Raw genomic sequence first — 21,909 nt, forward strand, 5'->3', positions numbered from 1 at the left:
CAGTCCTCAGGTCTTTACACTGGCTCCCAGTTAAATTTAGGATTGATTTTAAAGTATTACTACTGGTATTTAAATCATTCAATGGCCTAGGACCTCAATACATTGCAGATATGCTCACTGAATATAAACCCAGCAGATCACTCAGATCATTAGGATCATATCAGCTAGAAATACCAAGGGTTCACTCTAAGCATGGCGAGTCCAGTTTTAGCTATTACGCCAGCCGCAGCTGGAACCAGCTTCCAGAGGAGATCAGATGTGCTCCTACTGTAGTCACTTTCAAATCCAGACTCAAAACACATCTGTTTAGCTATGCATTTACTGAATGAGCACTGTGCCACTGTTTGTCCGAATGTTTGTACTGTATTTTATTTTATTTTTCTAAACTGTTTTAAATATTCTTAGTTCTTTTATTATTTTAATTTCTTCTATGTAAAGCACTTTGAATTGCCATTGTGTATGAAATGTGCTAAATAAATAAACTTGCCTTGCCTTGCCTTGACTGAAGACTGGCGTAATGGCTAATGAAAATTCAGCTTTGCATCACAGAAATAAATTATATTTTAAAGTATATTAAAATAGAAAACCATTATTTAACTTGTAATATTACTGTTTTTCTCTATTTTTGCTCAAATAAATGCAGCCTTGATGAAATCCCTTAGTAACTATTGCTATAGTAAAACATTGATAAATGAATAAAGAGTCTCCAGAAGACAGCACAAGTTTTCAGAAGATTTGTTTTGGTGCTTTATTATTTTTGCTGAGTTAGCAGATTGAGAATTGTGGTCAATATCAAGATATCATTATTTTATTGTAGTAACTGTAGTAACTAGTTCAGAATTCTGCAATTACTCAACTGGAGGTCCACAGAACTACAACCCTAATAACGTACACCTGAACAAGCTAATCGGGTCTTCAGGAATACCTGAAAATTATAAGCATGTGCGTTTGATCAGAGTTGGATTAAAATTGAAAAACCCTTAACCATGTTATTATGGCGGAAACTATGGTGTCCACACTGTGTGTAGTTTATATGCATACTGTATATTTTACAAACAAAATCAAATTTGGTCTTGAAAAAACACCACCAAAAAAAGTGATCAGGGAGTGTGTATTTTTTTCCAAATCAAACATTTGAAAGCTCCAATCTACAGATTCAAAGAATAAATCTGTGTATTCAAAATCTAGAAAGAACAACGGCGTGAAGGTGAAGATGATGAAACGGATAGTTACACGTATTCATTTTTAGAGCATGATTTCCCCCAAAAGACCCCGGCAACCAAGTAATGCAAGTCACATGATTCTGCTTCACATACGGACGGCTTTAAGTGCAAAGACACAAGAGAAGGACCTGAAACCAATGCTGCCTTGTGACAATTTAGTACAGCTGAACAAAGCCTACAAGTTGGCAAGGCCGGCCATTCACTGGCCTTAACACTAGCAATATTCCAAAAATATTTAAATTTTCCATTTCTTTAAAAATAAATAAAACCTACACCAATTTAAAGCAGCAGTAAACCTCAATCAGGCAATAAAATGCATCAAGTAAACAATGTTGCTGCCAGAATGTTCACACTCCAATGCTCCATGATCTCCACTGTCTTCCCTGAGCATTCCTGACCGCAGTCTGATCACTATGTCTTTGGGAGCTTATGGATATGAACTACCCAGTGCATCTGCTCAGGCCTACAGTGAGCTTGCCAGCGTGAGCTGTGGCGGCTGGCCTCCCTCTTGTGTCTTAAAGGAGTGAACGTCCTTGCTCCTCGGTTGGAGTGTTAGGTCAGCTGAAAGCCCACTGCTGGTGATGGTCTGTTGGATTGCAGGGGCTCATTAATATCTTGTCTCCCTTCTTATGAAGGCACTTTCCAGAGGACGGATTCTTCAGTAGTTGCTCCTGAAATAAAATAATATAATTTTAACAAAGCACAGCAATTCGAATTTTGTAGCAAAGTCCTCTCTCTAGTAGTGTAAATGAACATTGAGAAAGACTCGCTAACAGTAATGGAAGAGGAAGTATAGAACTCTTGGTAACACTTTACAATAAGGTTTCATTAGTGAACTATTTAGTTAAACTAAAAATGAACAATACTTCTATAGCATTTATTAATCTTAATGTTATTTTCAACATTTATTAATACATTATTCAAATCAAATGTTGTATCTATGTTCACATTAATGCATTGTAAACTAACATGAACAATGAATGACTATTTTTATTAACTAACATTAACAAAGATGTAAAAAAAAAACCTAACAATTTTGATCGTTACATTAATTAATGTTAACAAATGAGACCTTATTGTAATACGTTACCGAGCTGAGCTCTATCAATTTGAAACTAGCTGATATCTACACCTAACCAAACATTAATGTCCAAGGATGATATCACAAACATAGGCTTGCATTATTATGACTAATTAAAATCTAATTATTGTTGTTAATATTAAAATTAATAATAATAATAATAATAATAATAAATCAATATAAAATTACATTAGTGTCCAAATACCTGCGACCAGAAGTGAAAATTTAATGTTTTTTTATATCAGGAGTTATAAATTTACGTGAAAAGTTGAACTGAAAACTTAGTTTGCTCACCCATGTAATGACAGCATTATTTAATTATTCATTTTAATAATATAGATATATTTAACACATACAGTACCGTACAAAAGTTTTGGGTATGAATGATTTAATGTTGAATCTCTTATGCTTACCAAGGCAGCATTTATGTGATCAAAAATACAAGCAGAACAGTAATATTATGAACAATTATTACAATTTAACAATTTATTCTAAAATACAATTTATTTCAGCATCATTGATTTCTGAAGGATCATGTGACGCTGAAATAATCAAATGTACTGATTTGGTGCTCAAGAAACATTTCTCATTATCATTAATGTTGTAAACAGTTGTGCGGGTTAATATTTTTTAAAAACTGTGATAAATTTTATTAGGATTCTTTGAACAGAGTTTAAAAGAACGGCATTTATTTGAAATATAAATCTTTTGTAACAATCAAAATGTCTTTGTCACTTGTAATTAATTAAATCCATCATGCTGAATAGAAGTATTAATTTCTTTCTTTTTTAAAATCATACCAACCATTAACTTGTGTACTGTGTACATTAATACACAGTATTTTATATACATCTACATCTATACATCTACATCTATACATCTACATCTACACATCTATACATCTATACATCTACATATCTACATATCTACACATCTACATCTACACATCTACATCTACACATCTACATCTACACATCTACATATCTACACATCTACATATCTACACATCTACATCTACACATCTACATCTACACATCTACATCTACACATCTACATCTACACATCTACATCTACATCTACACATCTACACATCTACATCTACACATCTACATCTACATCTATACATATCTATATACAATACATACAATTTTCAAATATCAAACTTATATTTTAAAGCTTCATATTTTTATTTAGTCGAGTGTAGATGTCAGCTAGTTCGTGACCTGCCAAAAAAACTGCAACGAACATCCCCAAACCAAGACAGTGAACAGAAGAGGAAGGAAACAGAAACTAACTACGACAGTAATAACAAAGAAAGACCAATTGAGTAATTCGTTTCTGTTCTGAGAGGACACTTACTTCTGTGAACACCCACTCTTGTTGAGGAGCCAAAGAACTGCCTTTGCCCTTCAGTGTACAGTGTTCGATCTTCACTGGCTCTGGGTAAGGAGACGCTTGCAGACAGAGCTGCTTTCCTATGTTATGCCTCAGCTCTTTATGTGATGTATATTCAAAGTACTGAAAACAAACACATCATGATGAACATCTGTTCTGTTCAGATCAAGAAGAAATCCTCGGTCAAAATGACTAGTTTTTCTTATTATAACAATTGTCACTTGTTTTAAAAGCACCTCTACTACTCATAATATCAATGTGAATGACATAGCAATGGTACTATACCTGATTACCGCCCATGTTGTGGCAAATATACATAATTACAGGCTTTCCCCCATTGTTATTTTCTCCTACATCCAGGCATTGCTGTGATCCCGTATTCTTTAGCTACACAGACAAAAACAACAAAAAAAACCCATCAAATTAAAATAAATGTTTGGACCCAGACTGGTTTAAAATGGCAAATCGTTATCATTGAGCTCTAAAAAGGACTTACAGCTCCAAACTTGGTGGGGGTAAGGTCAGGGACAAAGGCTTCTGGGTAGACATTGGTAAGATACCAAGAAAAGTTCTTGCATTGTAAGTTCTCTCTGAGTTTCAGACGGTCAGATATATCACCAAAATTGTTCTACACAGTCACACAGGAAACAAATTGATCATACGCTCATGCATAAAGCTATAGATAGATACATAACCACAAACACAAGGTTAATATTTGACTCTGAAAGCGAAAGTAGTTCTTACATCACTGGCCATTTTAGCTGCGCTTTGGCTGCGTCGATAGAAAATCAGCTTGTAGTCGTCCATCCACACCTCGGCCAAGCGCACCTGGTTACGTGTGATGACATTTGTACCTTTGGGAAAGGTGTGAGGACTCTTGGTGCGGAACACATGACCCACGACAGAGCAGGGGATTATCTCCAACTGTCCGCCACACTGCCACACCTGACAGCACAGAACACACACATATACAGCTTGCTCTTCAACACACAACTGACTTCAGCTGAATAATGACACTATCAGCTTTTTAAACTTTCTGCTTTACAGCAGAATTGAATTCTGTTTGCATCATTGATTCATCATTTTCCTGTTTATTACTATGAAATTGCTTTGAAACTAAAAATGTATAAAGCTGACTTGACTTGTTGTTTTAACATTATATTAGTCATTAATATGGCTGCAGGTGAATTATGAAGAGCTTGAACTCACCCTGAAGGACATCTCAACATTTTCACCACCCCATATCTCCATTTTGTCATCGTAGGACCCAATTTTCTCAAAGTAGGCCTTAGATATAGAGAACAAACCACCAGCAAATGTTGGAGTTCTGAAAGGAAGAACAGGACAAATCAAATGAATACGACGTGTAGCCAGAGAGCCAAAATCAGGTCCTGTTGCTTTTGAACTCAGTTCAGAAAAAAACACTGGTTTGCAGATAAAGTTAAAAAAGAGAAAATTATTATGCATTTGTTTATAGTATTTAGTTGTTCACTTAAGAAAAGTTAATTATTTCCAGTTATCCATCCATTCATCTCTTGGGCTGAAAGTTGCAACTTGTTCTGTTTTTCTCATTTTTCTATATAAAACTAACAAAATAGTAAAATGTATGTATATGTATATGTATATGTGTGTGTGTATATATATATATATATATATATATATATATATATATATATATATATATATATATATATATATATATATATATATATATATATATATATATATATATATATATATATATATATATATATATATATATATATATATATATATATATATATATATATATATATATATATAAACTGATTTGGAAAAACATTTTTAAAAATGCAGAAATGTGTAAATTTGTGTAAATATGCATGATTTAGCAAGATACTGTGCAGATCCTAATGTCAAGATATGTGACATAATAGATTATAACAACTTAATTGTACATTACAGTGTTTATGGTGTTATAAATCAGCATACTCTTTTGAAAGTTATAACCACACACAGGTAAGTATTATAATGTACCACATTATAACTGTTGTTACTATTATTCATGAAATGACACATGGTTTTCTTAAGTTACTATGCATGCATTATAACACCTTAAGAATAACATTATAATGTATCATAAATACAGGTTCCATAGTGTTACCAAAGTTTGCCATGCAGATGCAAACAACTCCAACTTTTCTAAAATAATACTATAACTAAATATTATGACAAATTAATTTCATTTTTATATACCAATGATTATTTTGAATTCAGGTTCCTTTTAGCATCTTTTTATTCAACTAGCTGGTGAAATGATGTAAATACAAGACGTCAATGCACTTGTTCAAGATGAACACATACATACTGCCTGATCTTATGAATAGTAAACTATATGAGACATGCAGCCTAACCTCAGTAATCCATTATAAGACATGGTCATAGTAAACTGAGTGAAAGTGGTTCATTTGATACTCAAATGAAACTTAATACAACCAGCCAAGTAATCTCATTCATAAAAATCAGATTGACAGGAAGAACATGATCTGGCCTGAAGAACATAATGAGATGACATGAATATATGAAGCATTTCCTTAACACAACACACTGCGTTTGCAATGTCCAACAGTGTAACATTGTGTTTTGATGGAGCATGCTGTTGAAATTACATGTGATAGATGCATATATACATGGCACCCTGTTAGATTACTTCAGAAATGATTAACCAATAGAGAAAAATCAGGGTTACCATTATACATTGTATACACAAAATAAATTAGTAGTATTCTAGCTTATGTCAGACAAATTAAACTGTTCAATATTTTAACTTGTTAATTTTTTTGGCAAGTACTACTGAAACAAATACGACCTATCATAATCACACAAAAAAAAAAAACTTTTGGGTGATACAAGACCCCTTCTGATCACTCTGTCAGGTTTTATTTGTGATAATGACTGACTGCATTAAACGTTTTTGTTAATAGAAGAAAAAGCAAACACACCTCTCTTGGGAAAGGTTGATATGTCAATTACTACAAAATGAATTTGTAAATTTGCATTCTTGGAAACTGTCAATCTTAGAAAGATTAAAAAAAAAAACGTCCATGACTCACTTTACTGGGTAGGTCTCATCCTTGCGTTTAGCGTTCTCGTAATCTGGAATGGCCTCCCAGCCAAATGTGAGACTCCAGTCAAAGTTTCCTCTGTTATGGGCACGGGCAGAGGCCACAGGCTTGTGGAACTGGAAGGTGTTTAAATCAATGGTCACGATATCAGGGCTCACCACAGCAGTGGGCTCCTCAACAATGCGAGCGAGGAGAGGCTCAAGCCAGCCATGGAAACATTCACCTTTCATTAACAAAAAACAGGACAAGAGAGAAGTTGCTGAAGGGTTTTTAAATGTGCTACTCAAGCATATATGCTAAGATGATCCGTCACATATTTCAACCCTTTAATTGATTGTATACAAGGTCAAATTGAGAAACATTAAGCTTCAGGTGTAACATGAGTTGCTGCTAGGCTTCAATGGGGCCTACACTGGCTTCACATACTAGCTCTTTGTCACAGCGCATAACTTTGCAAATGACATGAGTTCCAGAAGGGGAAAAAAAACATGGGAGTAACCGTTTTAAGCTCATGCCTGTGCACCTGAAAAGCAGGTTCCTGAAAGACTACTATGCATCACAACACACAAAAAAATAAAATATTAACGAGACTGGTGGATGTTAATGACGTTTGAACAGAAACTGGAAAATCATGTTAGACAATGGAATTGGGCATGGCAAGTCATGAAGTGTGATGAAATACATACAGTGAGCATCCAGGAAGGTGAGGATTTCTCCCTCAGCTTTGCTGGCTCCGAGAAGCCTCGCCGTGATCAGACCCTTCCTCTCCTGCTGACGCACTACCTTCACAATCTTCAATGACTTCACATACTCATCCAGCTTTTCATGGAGGTGTTCTACAAGATCATACAATATCAAATGTGAGAAGACATTAGTGTAATCTTGTTTATTTTAGTTTCTTCTGTATAAAAAAGTATAGTTATGACAATACCATTCAAAAGTTTGAGGTCAATAAGATTTTTTTTAAGAAAGGATGGATGCATTAAATTGATCAAAAGTGAAGTAAAACTGTTACAAAAGAAATCAAAGAAAAAAAAAAGAAGAAAAAAAATTCAATTCAAAATTCAGCAATTCAGAATATTAGAATGACTTCTGAAGGATCAAGGAAAACAAAAGATACTGAAAATTCAGCGTTGCTAGCACAGGAATATTTTTTTTATATATATATATATATTACAATAGAAAATTGTAATAACACTTCACAATATCACTGCACCCTTGGTGAAAATAAGAGACTTCTTTTTAAAACTCTAACCAACCCCAAACTTTTGAACAGTAGTATAACGAGTTCAAGCTTATATACTGATTGTGTTAAATTCACAAGCAAGCTGAAACTTAAATTGTCAACTGTTCAATGTGACATTTTTTTGTCTAAAAATAGACATGAAAAAGCTTGCTGCACCGATGAAACGATATTTCCTGTGGTGAGACTTCAAGCGAACTGACACACTTCCTTTTGTCTTATCACTTGCCTTCCTTACAATGTAAGGACCTAAAGCTCATGATGGTACATAAAAAAAATAACTTTAATTAATTAAAAGTTTTGCTATTGACTAGTTAGCTAATAATTTTCTTTCTTTAGATTCTCCTACAGTTTTTTTTTTGCATCTCGAACTGGTTCCCTTTTCTCTAACTGGTGATTTTTTTTTTATCCACCTGCTGAAGCACTTTCACAGGTGACATTCCATAATATTTCATCAGATAAAACTGTTTGCCATCGGCACAAGAACAAAGATTAACACTACTCCTAGGAATGGTTAACTTTTACAGCAGGAGCTGATAAAGCCAGGCCCACCTGCCGTGCTAGCGTCATCCACCATTATGATTTCTTTAAGGAAGATTGCCGGGGAGGTGTGCAGCACGCTGTACACGGTGCGCAGAAGTGTTGACCATGCCTCGTTATGAAACACAATGATCACACTCGTGGTGGGAAGAGGAGGACAGCGGCGAAACTTTCGCTCGACACACCTGTAAGCAACACATGAAAAAAGTAAATAAATTTATGTATGAAATAAAAAAATACATCAATATTTTTATATTATACACACATTACATTTAGATTATATACATATTTATATACATATAGTTCATTATAAAAAAAATATATATATACATGCACACCTCAAAAAAATGGAATTAAAAATTATGAGTTTAAACTAGGGGTGTAACAATATATCGTGTCACAATATATCACAATACAAAAATGCAACTATGTATTCGTGTGAGAAATTTTTTTAAGTTTTCAGAGTCAGTAATACATTAAAATACAATATATTATGTTGAATATAATGTTTAATAATGGGGGAATATTAGTGGGTCCTGATAATGCTTATGTTATAAGTCTTATGTTACCAGTAAAAAGTGGCCTACATTATTTTAAATATATCTAGCCAGTGACAGAGTGCAAGCATATTTGTCTAAAATAATTCTGTATTTTCAGGTTCAGAATTATGAATATATTTATTCTGGTGTCACCATTGTCCAAGCCTATTCATTACACCCACAAAAGTTAAATCAAATTTAGCATTTAATCAACAGTACATTTTTTCTTAACCTTTTATTATATGTCTTGGAGTATCGCTATAATATCATATTGTGAGCTCAGTATCGTGATATGTATCGAATCGTGAAATTAGGGTATCGTTACACCCCTATTTTAAACATTGCATTTATCGGTAATATGAAAATGAGGACGTATGCTAATTGTTTATAGCCAGTTATTCCACATGGTGTTTAAATACGATAAGATTTAAGAGAAAACCTCATAAGACTCAACCTATTGTTAAGAGTACTGCAACAGGTGAAGATGTGATTAGAAAACTGCATAAGCAGCAGAACAGTAAAGACTCTAATCAACAATGAGTGTTTGGGCAGCGTTTATACAGCTTTAGACCCAGGCCTTAAATCAACAGGAGTCTGCACCTTCAAGTTTCTGTGTAAACAGATCAAATGTGTCAACGTTAATTAAAAGGCACATAAAATGCCAGCAAACATAACGCACGTCATGGGTGCTGCGGCTGCCTAACTTTAATCTATGAAGGGAATCATTATTATGTCGGATTGGACAGTGAATTGAATGAGTTGTTTGTATTCTACATTTTCTCATGGTGTCAAACAATGTGCCTATTCTTACTCGGGCGGACGGGTGTCTTCTCCAAGACTGCGGTGCAAGGAGATTCGGTCACTGGCAAACTGGTTAAAGCAGTGCCTGGTCATGCCCTCCTGTTTCTCCTTCTCCTCTTCCGTAGACATACTGGCCTTCTGGAAGGCTGCGCCATCAGCTCCCGGGGCCTCTGGGTCCAGAGGAGGTCTCTCCATCCATGGTTTGAGTTCCACCTGAGTGTAGAAGCCAGGGGGGCAATTTCGGTCTACGGTGGGCTGCATTACCACTGACGGGGGCTGCGGGGCTCCAATTTGGAAGCCGAAATTATTGACCACTTCGCGGACCATTCCGAAAACCTGCTCCTTTTTGACGGAGAGATCTTGCAACCAGGGGTCCTGAAGTGAACCGCTGCCAACGTCCCTCTGGATCACCACCAGAATTACCATGAAAAGCGTGCCGCCCAGAACTGCAAGCTTTAGGGGGGAGAAACGACGTCTCAGACGCATTCTGTTGGTTTATCTCAGACACCCACCTGTGGGAAAAAGACCAAATATCACTTATGAAGGAAAAGCAATCATTACTTAACTGTAAAAAACAAACAAAAAAACAACCACCACATAACAAAAAAAGTCAACTTTGTTCAAATAATGTCAAATAAAGTCCATATTGTCAACTTTGTTTATTTACACCAACTCCACAACTTGGAAGGACTACTTTTACTTGGCAAAGAACGCCTGCACTCCAGGCTCTCACACTTCACACAGCAACAGAGCAAACAAACCTCACCTGACAACAAACACCCTTCTGCACCTGATCCTTCCTTCGCCCTGCTAGATCCACGTGGCGGCAGGTGGCTCACTGCACACTCCCACAACACTAAATGGGTGACGTTGGAAGCTTTGCATAAATACACTTCACAACAGTGACACGTCCCCATCTAACTGAACATGACGTAAAAAAAAAAAAAAAGGTCTGGATCTCTCCTACTGTTTGGAAAAGAGTTTAAGGGTCATCTTGAGGACTGACGCATTTAAAACACTATTATTCTTTACTTTTAACCTCAAGTAATTAGATTTAAAGCAGGAAATGTGATGACAATGAAACGTATGGTGTTAAATGAATCAGTAACCTCAGTGCCCATGGCACCAGTCTATTTAAAAACATCTACATCACAAATCCCAAGACAGGCAATAGCCAACAGAGACAGGCCAACTTCTGCTATTCTTCAACGTGGGTGTCCAGACTTTCCTAATCACTCAGACTGAAACTGGTTCTCCTGCATTAATACTGACTTCTGGCCTTAATGGTAAAGGTGTGAATGGATATTGTTGCATTGACATAACAAACAGCATTTTTCCTTAGTGAGAAGTTTGACTATTTGGCAAAACCCCAAGCACTTCCTTAAAGCTTTATAAAATAATGCGTCGCAACATGACAACTAAACGAAACTCATCTGAATAGATATAAGGAAGTGAGTCAAGCTTAGTCAAGATAATGGTTAAAATATTTACAGAATGATACCGATTAATCATTCACAACCTAAATAAATGACGATAACTTACGACAAACGGAGTTTTTGTATTAGAACAAAAAGCAATATATATACTATTACAAATAAAGATGAAACTTGCTCATGTCAAGGAGGAGAGGAAGATAAACCTGAAGTTAGATCTCGTTTCCAACAGTACGTGAGAAACACGTCGAAACAAATAAAGCACTCGTTTACTTAATACATCACATAAATGTTCAAAGTTTACCTGTAATAAAATCAGTCATTCATGTGCTTCTCAAGAGGCAGATAATTTAGATAGATAGATACGCGTCCCCTCGTCTACTGCTCCACCATTTGTTTCAGCTGTGTGGGTCGATACGGATGTTGTTACTCTGTAACCTCGAGTTTTCGACGTATTGCGTTAACTAAGCGCGCGACGGTTTCACGCGACCAGCAGTACTGGCCTCCCGGCTTCCCTTTGAACGCAACAGGTGTCATTCGTTCAAATGATTGGGCGTCATCTGGGTCCTAAAGCCGACTCGAATCTTTTGAATGTGTTCGTGTTCACCAAAAAGATTCATTCAGTGACACGTTCTGTGGGTTATAAAATGATTCGTTAAAACACAGAGTCGTTTTTTTGTGTGTCTTTAAAAAAAATGTGATCATAAGTTAGCCTAATAAGAATTTTCTGCCTGCAGTGACCCCACACGGGCCCGAAATGGGCAAGTTTGCTGGGATAGGCTATGGGTTATTTTTCCATTTTTTTCCCTCTAGCTGCTGGGCATGCGTTTTATAAAACTAAATTGTGTATGGCCATAGTCATTTTTACTAATTCAAAATTTTTTCGACACCTCTGTCTCAAGTTACACCTGCCAAACTGGACTTTTGCTTAGTCAGCGGATCCTCGTTAGCGAAAGAGATTCATCAATCAGTTAAAGTCTCTCAGTGGCCGAATTTCGTTCAGACTCGTTCAGTGAAGGAGGTGATTTGTTCAGAAAGTGCCAAATGCTCCCTCACAGGCCGCACTGTAAAACAAGTGTGTGTATGTAGCCTATATATATTCATGATTTGTTAGGCTATCACAATTATTTTTCTTTTGTCAAATCAATTTAAGATAATTAATGTGGTTCAGATAATATTTGGAGTTTCTGTTGATTAAACCAATCTCCTTCATTGTATTAAATCACATTTTTAATTAACTAAACATTTTAAGGCAACTTAGTAACTTACCTTTTTAAGTTGAAGTTAAACCAACAAAATGTTTTTACAGTGTGGAGAGTAATCAGTGAACCAAAATGAGTCAGTGAACGAGAATGATTCACTTAAGAGATTCGTTCAAAAATAGCGATTCGTTCACCAGATCACTTGACGGAACACTAGATTTTACCATAATGCTAATTTAGATGTTTGTTTGTTTGTTTGTTTGTTTGTTTGTTTGTTTGTTTGTTTGTTTGTTTTTTTCGGTTAAACATGTAGAAATTTCAGAGTTGCTTTGCACTTTTACAGGTCTAAAATTAGATGACGTCGTATTACTTAATTAAGACTCAGGAAAGGATGTTGTAAGTTAACACTATACCTCAACATAAATTATTAACTGGGATGCAATTAAATTCAATGCCTCTTGAGTCGCATACGTGTAACCGAATACAATATTTATTCAGACATTTGAGAAAGGCACAGGCCAAGAGGAAATGGGGTCGGTACTTCGGTTGGAGAGAATCGTGATTACAAACTATCGACTGACATGAGACTGCCACTGCAACTTGAAGAAAAGACACCAAGCTGAGCACGGACAAAGAGAAGAGTCCATTAACACAACAATCACTAGAGCCACTCACACACAACAATGGCCCGTCTGTTTATCTGTTAGCTTCGTTTTGAGGTATTAAATTCTCTAGCGAGTTAGTGGCACATTTCAAAATAGTGTAGACTATATAGACCTATAATTATTTATCTAACATCAAATTTACCTTGTGTAAAAACATCACTTAAATCTTGTGAAATTATATTAATTGTTGTAACAATATTTAAGTCCTTTTATCAAACACTTAATACTTAGTCTAGATTTTGCATGTAACACTTATCAAGATTTTATGATAAATATTTAGATCAGACCGCTGGTTGAGTCACCTTTGCTTCTGAAGGTTAAGCGTTCACTTACCACTTGTTAAGTGGTTTTATTTTACACCATATTTGTGGAATTTCAGGTTTACACCATTTCAGGTTCTATTTTACACCATATTTGTGGAAAGTGCCTAATATTTCTCCTTTTTGTCTAGCTTATGACTGTGGCTTTTATGCCAACTCTGCCTCTGGTGGACTTGACCTTCATTGAAATAAAAATGAGCAGTTATAAATGACAAATTGCACAAACTAGTGTTGGGTGGATAAGGTATTGATACATTATTCTTTAATAAAACACCTAATATATAGATTTGCCACCTTTTCAATGAAAAAGATCCTGAAAGGTCAATGTACCCCAAACATATTTTAACTAAAAACCATATGTGCTTCTAAGTCCATGACAAGGTGAGAATGTTAAACATACATGTACATTCATATTGGAAATGCATGTTAAGGATGGGGAAGGATGTTTCTTGCAACACAATTATAAAGTCAAATATGCATCTATACAGTGGGAATTGTACAAAAATACTTTGCAGCAGTGCTAATTATGCATTTGACCAGTAATTGCATAAATTTAAAGAATGTTGACAAATGTGCAAGCATGACTAAGAGCGCTCATGACGAAATGCTGAAATGGATGTATGCTGCTGAACACTGTCATACTAAAAACTTTGCAGTCCAGACACTTTTGTCGGCAACCACTAAACTCAGCGGGCCTCTGTCAGCACATTTACTCATATTTACAAGGGTCTTAAGACGACTGTATCTTTGCTGACCATACTGTGCTGGAATTATATGAGGTCTTGGTCATATTTGGGTTCTTTTTCTTTTTTTTTCATTAATTTCTACAGGAATGAATTGAGATCTGAAATTTGTATTACACATTTATGAATGGCAATGAGAGGGAAATGACATCTGTTAACAAATGAACACAGAAATGTGAAACATATAATCTGATTAGCACTTAAACTGGCAACAATCAATTTTAAATTCACTTTATAAACCTCACAGTGAGCTATTATGCCCTTTAAAGATGACACACACACACACACACACATTCACACACCTTCCACACACAAAAAAAGTAAATGAACATGACTAAGCAAATTTGTCCAACACCATTCTTGTCCTTCATTTAAGTTACCTCATTTATACACAAATACTAAAAGGGAAAAACAGGTTGATCACTTAATTAATCATACAAACAAACTGTAAATACAAGTCACTGTAATTAGGAGTTCCTGTTCCTAAGGCCTTCAAAGAAGACAGACATTTTTTGCTTTAGTGTTTATAATAGAGTACGGCCGGTAGTGACAAGAGGCCAAAAAAGAAAATCCAGACAATTGAATAACACTTGTTCAGACATTTCAAACAGTTTCCAGACGTGTTTAGTGTTCCTATTTCAAATGCTTTGTTCTTTGGTCAGTTTCTTCTTGCTTCTTGATGCTTGCATATATAATCATTTTTTATTTACATGTTTTAAAACCTGTCAACATAAATAAAGGATTCAAATTTTGGTATGGAAGAAGTCTTTCCCACAAAATAAAAATGAAAACCAAGCTTTCTTCAAAGTCATCTCCATCTAAGGCAAAAGTCCTTCATTAAATCTTTCAGGTAGAGCGTACCTCATTATTCCCAATAGGTGCATATATAAATACCACACATGCCCACTAATGCTCGTGAGCGAGAGAGCTTATGAGTGGTTATATTTGGATCTGCTCAAATCCCATTCAGAGCATTTTGTTGTCCTTCCTGCATTTCAGTGCATTGAGAGGCATTTGGTCAGTGTTAACTGCAGGCAGGACCACTGTTGAGGAAGTAAGTGGTCATGTCTCCTTTCCCCTTCACTTTCACCAGTCCACGACACTCCAGCTGATAGCCCTTACTTTCTAGTACATGGTACAAGTCAGTGGTCACCTGTAGGAATAAGGAACATTTAATTATACAGTAAATGCAATTCTAATAAGCCAAAAATGAATGGTGAAGTGCATAATTTCTGCAGCACCAAAGGGAGTTGCAAAAATAATACTAGTTTTCAAACAACCAATCCAACTGTCTACCATTGGTCGGATAAACAGATAGCCCCGCCCCAAACTCAGGCCATTGTTTGAACCAATGTTACTATGCCAGGCTGGTTGGGATGCCAAACAAAAAGAGTAATGTTTTGAAACCACCACAGAGCAACAGTGTTTACACTTTTCAGGGAAATCAACCAACGAAGCCTTGCTTACTTATAGTTAATTCTACACATTTAACTGGTGTCATTAGTATTTCAATTTTCAAATTTAATTTGAAATTACTTTTAAGTTGCTTAAAACTACAACAACAAAAATCACACAAACTCCTGCAATGTTGAACTGCAACTGCAGCAACATGAAGATAGAGGGCAGCACCATCTTTATGAATGCAATCTTGAACATAGCCATGATCCATTCTGACTTTAGATGATGTAAATGAATGGGGGATTCTCAATAATGTTTTGCTAAAAATAGTCTTGTATAAGTAAAGAGTTTATTATGTTGTGATTACCTGGATATGATCGGGAACACCTGTGCTGTCCATTCGACTGGCCACATTCACGGTGTTGCCCCATATGTCATACTGAGGCTTTCTGGCTCCAATCACACCAGCAACCACTGGCCCCATGTTCAAACCTGTGGAGAAAATACATCTCGTCATTGTCTGCTCTTACATAGTAGCTCTGAGCCTCTGAGAGCCTGCAAGACAATTTCTCAATATTGTATATGGTGTCTTCAGAACATGAATATTTTTCAGGTGTCCACGGTAAAGAATTACTTGCCTATCTTCATCTGAAAGTTGTTGAATGAGTGTTCGTTGATGTACTTCATCTGTTCTCGTAGCCTCATGGCATAGTCAGCCAGAGCTAGAATGTGTGAGCGGCCCTCTTTGTCGTACGTGGAGTCGTTCAATCCAGATGCTGCCATGTAAGTACTACCGATAGTTTTGATCTTCTCCAATTGCTTATATTTCTCTTCAGAAATGATCTATAAACAGTAAAGAACATTGCTAAAAGCTTTTTTTTTTTTTTTTACATAAAGGTAGCAACACAGAAACATGTGGCAGCCTTGTTTGTCTTGGTAACATAATTATAATTCTATTTAGTCATAGAATAAATGAATCATGCATGACAAATGGCACATTTGCCTCCACACCATTAGGTGTCAGAATAAAGTCCAAAAGTACTGTAAAATCAAAGAGTTTTCTGAAATCATAAATGATACTTCCGTTGTTCGTTTCAACCATTTTACCTCATCAAAGTCAGCGATGATCTCATTGAGCAGTCTTAGGCATTCCACACCCTCATTGTTGGCCTCCAGTTCAGTGTAGAACTCCGAGAAGTTGCTGATAGAAGCAAACATAACGGCCACACATTCACATGACTGATAGTACAGCTCATCGTTTCGTCGTTCCCGCGCGAGGAAGTGGGCAGCCACATCTTTGGGCAGGATGTTGTGAAGGAGACGGCGGTTGTAGGCCTGCAGCTCCTCCATCTCCTCTTTCTCTTCAGTGGCCTGGTGAAGAATAACAGCAGATAAGTCACCGATCATGCTGGGATCCAACTACTGGAAATGTATTTTTCGCTAAGTGATCAATTCAGAGACAGACTACAAGGGACACACCTGTAGCTTCCACAGGAAATCAAGGCGTGCGGTGGACTCGACCTGCTGTGCGTGCAGATAGAGAGCCAGCACAAACACAGTGAGGACGACTGGAATCGACACCCTCAGAGACACTTTAGTCACCGTTTCCTGGCTATGTGGGAAAAGAACAACACAAATAGATTAGAGTTTGCCAGAGATTGAGCAAAGAACATGACAAGAGTATTAGGTCATGTTTATTTAATTATAGATTATTGTTGTAGATCATACTATAGTAATCTATACTGTACATCTCATAATTTACACATTCAAGTCTTTACAATTATGCTTTAATGCGCCATTCACACCAAGGACTATAACTTAACAATAACCATAAAGATATAGTTATAAAATTATTCTAAATATAAAAAGAATAGCAGAGTTCACACCACAACTATAACGATAACGGCACAGATAAACGATATCATTGGAATCACTTTCAGAATGTTTTTTTTTTCCAGTTGATGAATGATAAAAACTTTGACAGCCAATCAGAATCCACGCTGCTTTAATGAGCTTAAGCAAGTGGCAGATGATAAAACTGCAGCGCGCGCCAATAATAAACAGAACATTCTTGTCCGCTGATATGGACACAATATAGTTATCTTTATAGTTATATTTGAAGTAATTGTTATCGGTGTGAACAGGCCTTTGCACTACATTTTAGCAGTTCCTGCTTTCTCTGGGAATCAAACCCATAATGTTGGCACTGCTAGCGCCATGCTTTACTGTTTGAGCTTCAGGAAAGCCCAATTTAATAGCTTTAAAACATACTGAATGAATTGAGACAAATACACACTACATGCAAACATTGGAAAAATAAAGCATGACATTAACTCACCAATAATTTGTTTCATTGAAAGAATACCTGCGTAAGACAGACAAATTCCATTAGTGACCAACATGACCAACTCAACATACACTCACCTAAAGGATTATTAGGAACACCTGTTCAATTTCTCATTAATGCAATTATCTAATCAACCAATCACATGGCAGTTGCTTCAATGCATTTAGGGGTGTGGTCCTGGTCAAGACAATCTCCTGAACTCCAAACTGAATGTCAGAATGGGAAAGAAAGGTGATTTAAGCAATTTTGAGTGTGGCATGGTTGTTGGTGCCAGACGGCACCTTGTGAGTATTTCATTGTGAGTATTTCACAATCTGCTCAGTTACTGGGATTTTCACGCACAACCATTTCTAGGGTTTACAAAGAATGGTGTGAAAAGGTAAAAACATCCAGTATGCGGCAGTCCTGTGGGCGAAAATGCCTTGTTGATGCTAGAGGTCAGAGGAGAATGGGCCGACTGATTCAAGCTGATAGAAGAGCAACTTTGACTGAAATAACCACTCGTTACAACCGAGGTATGCAGCAAAGCATTTGTGAAGCCACAACACGCACAACCTTGAGGCGGATGGGCTACAACAGCAGAAGACCCCACCGGGTACCACTCATCTCCACTACAAATAGGAAAAAGAGGCTACAATTTGCACAAGCTCACCAAAATTGGACAGTTGAAGACTGGAAAAATGTTGCCCGGTCTGATGAGTCTCGATTTCTGTTGAGACATTCAGATGGTAGAGTCAGAATTTGGCGTAAACAGAATGAGAACATGGATCCATCATGCCTTGTTACCACTGTGCAGGCTGGTGGTGTAATGGTGTGGGGGATGTTTTCTTGGCACACTTTAGGCCCCTTAGTGCCAATTGGGCATTGTTTAAATGCCGCGGTCTACCTGAGCATTGTTTCTGACCTTGTCCATCCCTTTATGACCACCATGTACCCATCCTCTGATGGCTACTTCCAGCAGGATAATGCACCATGTCACAAAGCTCGAATCATTTCACATTGGTTTCTTGAACATGACAATGAGTTCACTGTACTAAAATGGCCCCCACAGTCACCAGATCTCAACCCAATAGAGCATCTTTGGGATGTGGTGGAACGGGAGCTTCGTGCCCTGGATGTGCAACCCAAAAATCTCCATCAACTGCAAGATGCTATCCTATCAATTAGGGCTGAACGATATATCGTTATCGTATCTATATCGAGATATGAACTTTCAAGATATTACTATCGAAAAAAGCAACGATATAGACGATATAGATTTTCCCTCTCCGCGCTCGCCCTGCATACTACTCTGGCAGTCACAACAAACATCAGTTTTACGAGTGCCCTTGAATGCACCGCTAAAGCCAGCGCGCACACACTACCAGGGACGTGGGAACTATATTGTGAGAGGGGGGGCGGCGTTTCCATGGTGACGCGTCATTGCTTGTCACGTGACACACCGCAGCAGCGCTAAATTAATGAGGATCTTCCTTTATGTCATTTTTCCTTTTTTATTCAGAATATTCACAAATGTGTTAGCTATGGCATGAAATATCTGATATTCCGATTGTCAAATACATGCAAGTGGAAGTATATTGTTGTTTAAACACCTTTATAACGATCGCGTTAGTTGAGCTGTATGCGCGATGGGCGCCGTCGTGTTAGTTTGTGCCGCAGACGCAGGTCAGAGAATCGGATCTGTTGGATTTACAACCTCTATGTTTACAACACGTGAATTCATCCACTTCTCCCGAAATACTTAAAAGTAACTGGGAATAGAATAGAGTAAACATTGTTACTTACACAATCAATGTGTATCTGATATGAATAAAACGTGTCGAATTATAATGGAAAGGATTATTATTACCTCTTCCATAGACATCAGTGTGTATTTTACAAACTCTAAATGTATTGTTTGTTTAGTACTTACGTAGTCATATCGTATTGTATCGATATCGAGATATCTGGCATGAAAATCGAGATATGAAATTTTATCCATATCGTTCAGCCCTACTATCAATATGGGCCAACATTTCTAAAGAATGCTTTCAGCACCTTGTTGAATCAATGCCACATAGAATTAAGGCAGTTCTGAAGGCAAAAGGGGGTCAAGCACAGTATTAGTATGGTGTTCCTAATAATCCTTTAGGTGAGTGTATACCCCTACTAATGATAAATGAGCATAAACACCCAGAAAAATAATGCTACTATATGGGTAATTCGCATTAAGAGTGAGTGAGTGAGTGAGTGAGTGAGTGAGTGAGTGAGTGAGTGAGTGAGTGAGTGAGTGAGTGAGTGAGTGAGTGAGTGAGTGAGTGAGTGAGTGAGTGAGTGAGTGAGTGAGTGAGTGTGAGTGTGTGTGTGTGTGTGTGTGTGTGTGTGTGTGTGTGTGTGTGTGTGTGTGTGTGTGTGTGTGTGTGTGTGTGTGAGAGAGTGTGTGAGAGTGATGTTAGTATTGAGTTAATGTTACTGACTTACATGCCGACACATCTACTCTATATGTTAGCAGAGAATATCAGTGGTGGGAACAGCACTCACAGTGCATTGGCGGTGACCAGCAGGTCGGCGTTGTCCAGGAGACTGGCTAGGGGCCACTCCACTAGCAGCAGAAAGCAGACCTGGATGAAGAGCATGAGGACCAGCTTGCCTATACTGCTGATGTGCAGGTACACAGAGCAGCACAGCAGAGTCAGCAGCACACTGTATGTGAAATACTGGGAGCACAGGAACACAACCAGTCAAGACCATCATTCTGTTACCATGACAACAAGGGCAAATCAAGTTGTAGAAATTGTGAGCGAGAGAGCATCTCAACACAGTAGGGAGACGTCATATATGTACACACTGACCTCGGGTAAAGGACATGCTGAAGGCTGTTCGGGACACAGGAAGAAAGGGTCCCCTGCAGGCCCAGTCAGATTATACAGCAAACACAGCGTGACTGAATCAGAAATATTCAGCTGTCCAGCCATACATTCCAGCAGATCCTCCAGGTCACAGGTAAACTGAAAAAATATTAAAAATTAGAAGTACAAAGCATAACTGAAAAGGTATACAACATATTTTTTCATTAAACATTACGTTTTTTCCAGTCGGTAATCAGGCTGCAATGTGTGTTAATTCAGCATATAATTCATTTTAACAATATTTAATAATCCTAAATATATAATTAATATATAATTAATTTATATTTGTCCAGGTTATGACTGAAAAAATGCTGTCATCTCCTCCTACTGAGAACTGAAGTAATTGAAATAAATGTACTACAACTATCTCTACTACTTCTACTACTACTACTATTACTACTACCTCTACAACTATCTCTACTAATACAACCTCTACTACTTCTAATTCTATTACTACTAGTGCTGCTGCTACTACTACTACTACTACTACTACTACTCCTTTTACTTCTATCACTACCTCTACTACTTTTACTAATTCTACTACTACTACTACTACTACTACTATTACTACTACTAATAATAATAATAATAATAATAATAAAAATAATAATAATTGCATAACTAAATATTAAAAAAATAATCAAAGTTAAATTAAATTGATTCCAGAGTTTAAAAATATTATTGAATGAGTGCTGGTATTATGTTATTGGTATTATAAGTGTTGAATTATACTGATAAACAGAAAAACCGAACAAACATTTTTTCAGACAGCAACAAACTGATGAGAATCCTACCATATTAACAAAGGCAGAAATGAAGAGAAGCAGAATCGTAAAGACTCCAACGAGCGTGCTGTTGATGCGGGATTGAACGATCCTCTTTGACACTGTCTGCAAGCTAACTGGGAAAAGCTGAAATAAGACAGTAACAAAAGAGACAGAGGGAAAAAGCTTTGAATATATCAGAAAGCACCTTCATTTTCAAAAG

General features: G+C 36.8%; 2 protein-coding genes across 5 annotated transcripts in view; both read right to left on the bottom strand.

Moving 5' to 3' along the window:
• Positions 1 to 1,094: 1,094 nt before the first annotated feature.
• On the bottom strand, positions 1,095 to 12,753 carry galnt6 (UDP-N-acetyl-alpha-D-galactosamine:polypeptide N-acetylgalactosaminyltransferase 6 (GalNAc-T6)). Of its 3 annotated transcripts, XM_081387370.1 has the most exons (12): positions 11,664 to 12,358; positions 10,693 to 10,782; positions 9,937 to 10,438; positions 8,599 to 8,771; positions 7,490 to 7,639; positions 6,792 to 7,026; positions 4,909 to 5,026; positions 4,444 to 4,644; positions 4,196 to 4,327; positions 3,985 to 4,086; positions 3,664 to 3,822; positions 1,095 to 1,894 (listed from the first exon to the last, which is right to left on the bottom strand). In XM_081387370.1, the coding sequence occupies exons 3-12, from the start codon at positions 10,410 to 10,412 to the stop codon at positions 1,781 to 1,783; spliced, it is 1,860 nt and encodes a 619-aa protein (XP_081243496.1). In that variant the 5' UTR covers positions 10,413 to 10,438; positions 10,693 to 10,782; positions 11,664 to 12,358; the 3' UTR covers positions 1,095 to 1,780. The 3 variants fall into 3 exon arrangements, with proteins under 3 accessions (XP_081243496.1, XP_081243497.1, XP_081243495.1); XM_081387371.1 differs by lacking the exons at positions 10,693 to 10,782; positions 11,664 to 12,358 and adding an exon at positions 12,629 to 12,753; XM_081387369.1 differs by lacking the exon at positions 10,693 to 10,782 and having other exon boundaries at positions 11,664 to 11,921.
• A 1,026-nt stretch (positions 12,754 to 13,779) lies between these two features.
• Positions 13,780 to 21,909, bottom strand: part of adcy6b (adenylate cyclase 6b) — a 33,573-nt gene continuing 25,443 nt past the window's right edge. Inside the window, exons 15-24 of one of the 2 annotated variants that reach the window (XM_081387317.1) lie at positions 21,717 to 21,833; positions 20,866 to 21,021; positions 20,555 to 20,730; positions 18,687 to 18,743; positions 18,026 to 18,052; positions 17,167 to 17,299; positions 16,795 to 17,058; positions 16,326 to 16,530; positions 16,055 to 16,179; positions 13,780 to 15,442 (exon numbers count right to left, since the gene is read on the bottom strand). In XM_081387317.1, coding sequence (XP_081243443.1) covers positions 15,314 to 15,442; positions 16,055 to 16,179; positions 16,326 to 16,530; positions 16,795 to 17,058; positions 17,167 to 17,299; positions 18,026 to 18,052; positions 18,687 to 18,743; positions 20,555 to 20,730; positions 20,866 to 21,021; positions 21,717 to 21,833 — 1,389 coding nt within the window. In that variant the 3' untranslated portion in view covers positions 13,780 to 15,313. The remainder of the gene's footprint in view (positions 15,443 to 16,054; positions 16,180 to 16,325; positions 16,531 to 16,794; positions 17,059 to 17,166; positions 17,300 to 18,025; positions 18,053 to 18,686; positions 18,744 to 20,554; positions 20,731 to 20,865; positions 21,022 to 21,716; positions 21,834 to 21,909) is intronic. The other variant, XM_081387318.1, reaches the window with a different exon arrangement.

The sequence above is a fragment of the Scardinius erythrophthalmus genome (assembly GCF_964197995.2).
Source record: "Scardinius erythrophthalmus genome assembly, chromosome: 15".
NCBI classification, from domain to species: domain Eukaryota; kingdom Metazoa; phylum Chordata; class Actinopteri; order Cypriniformes; family Leuciscidae; genus Scardinius; species Scardinius erythrophthalmus.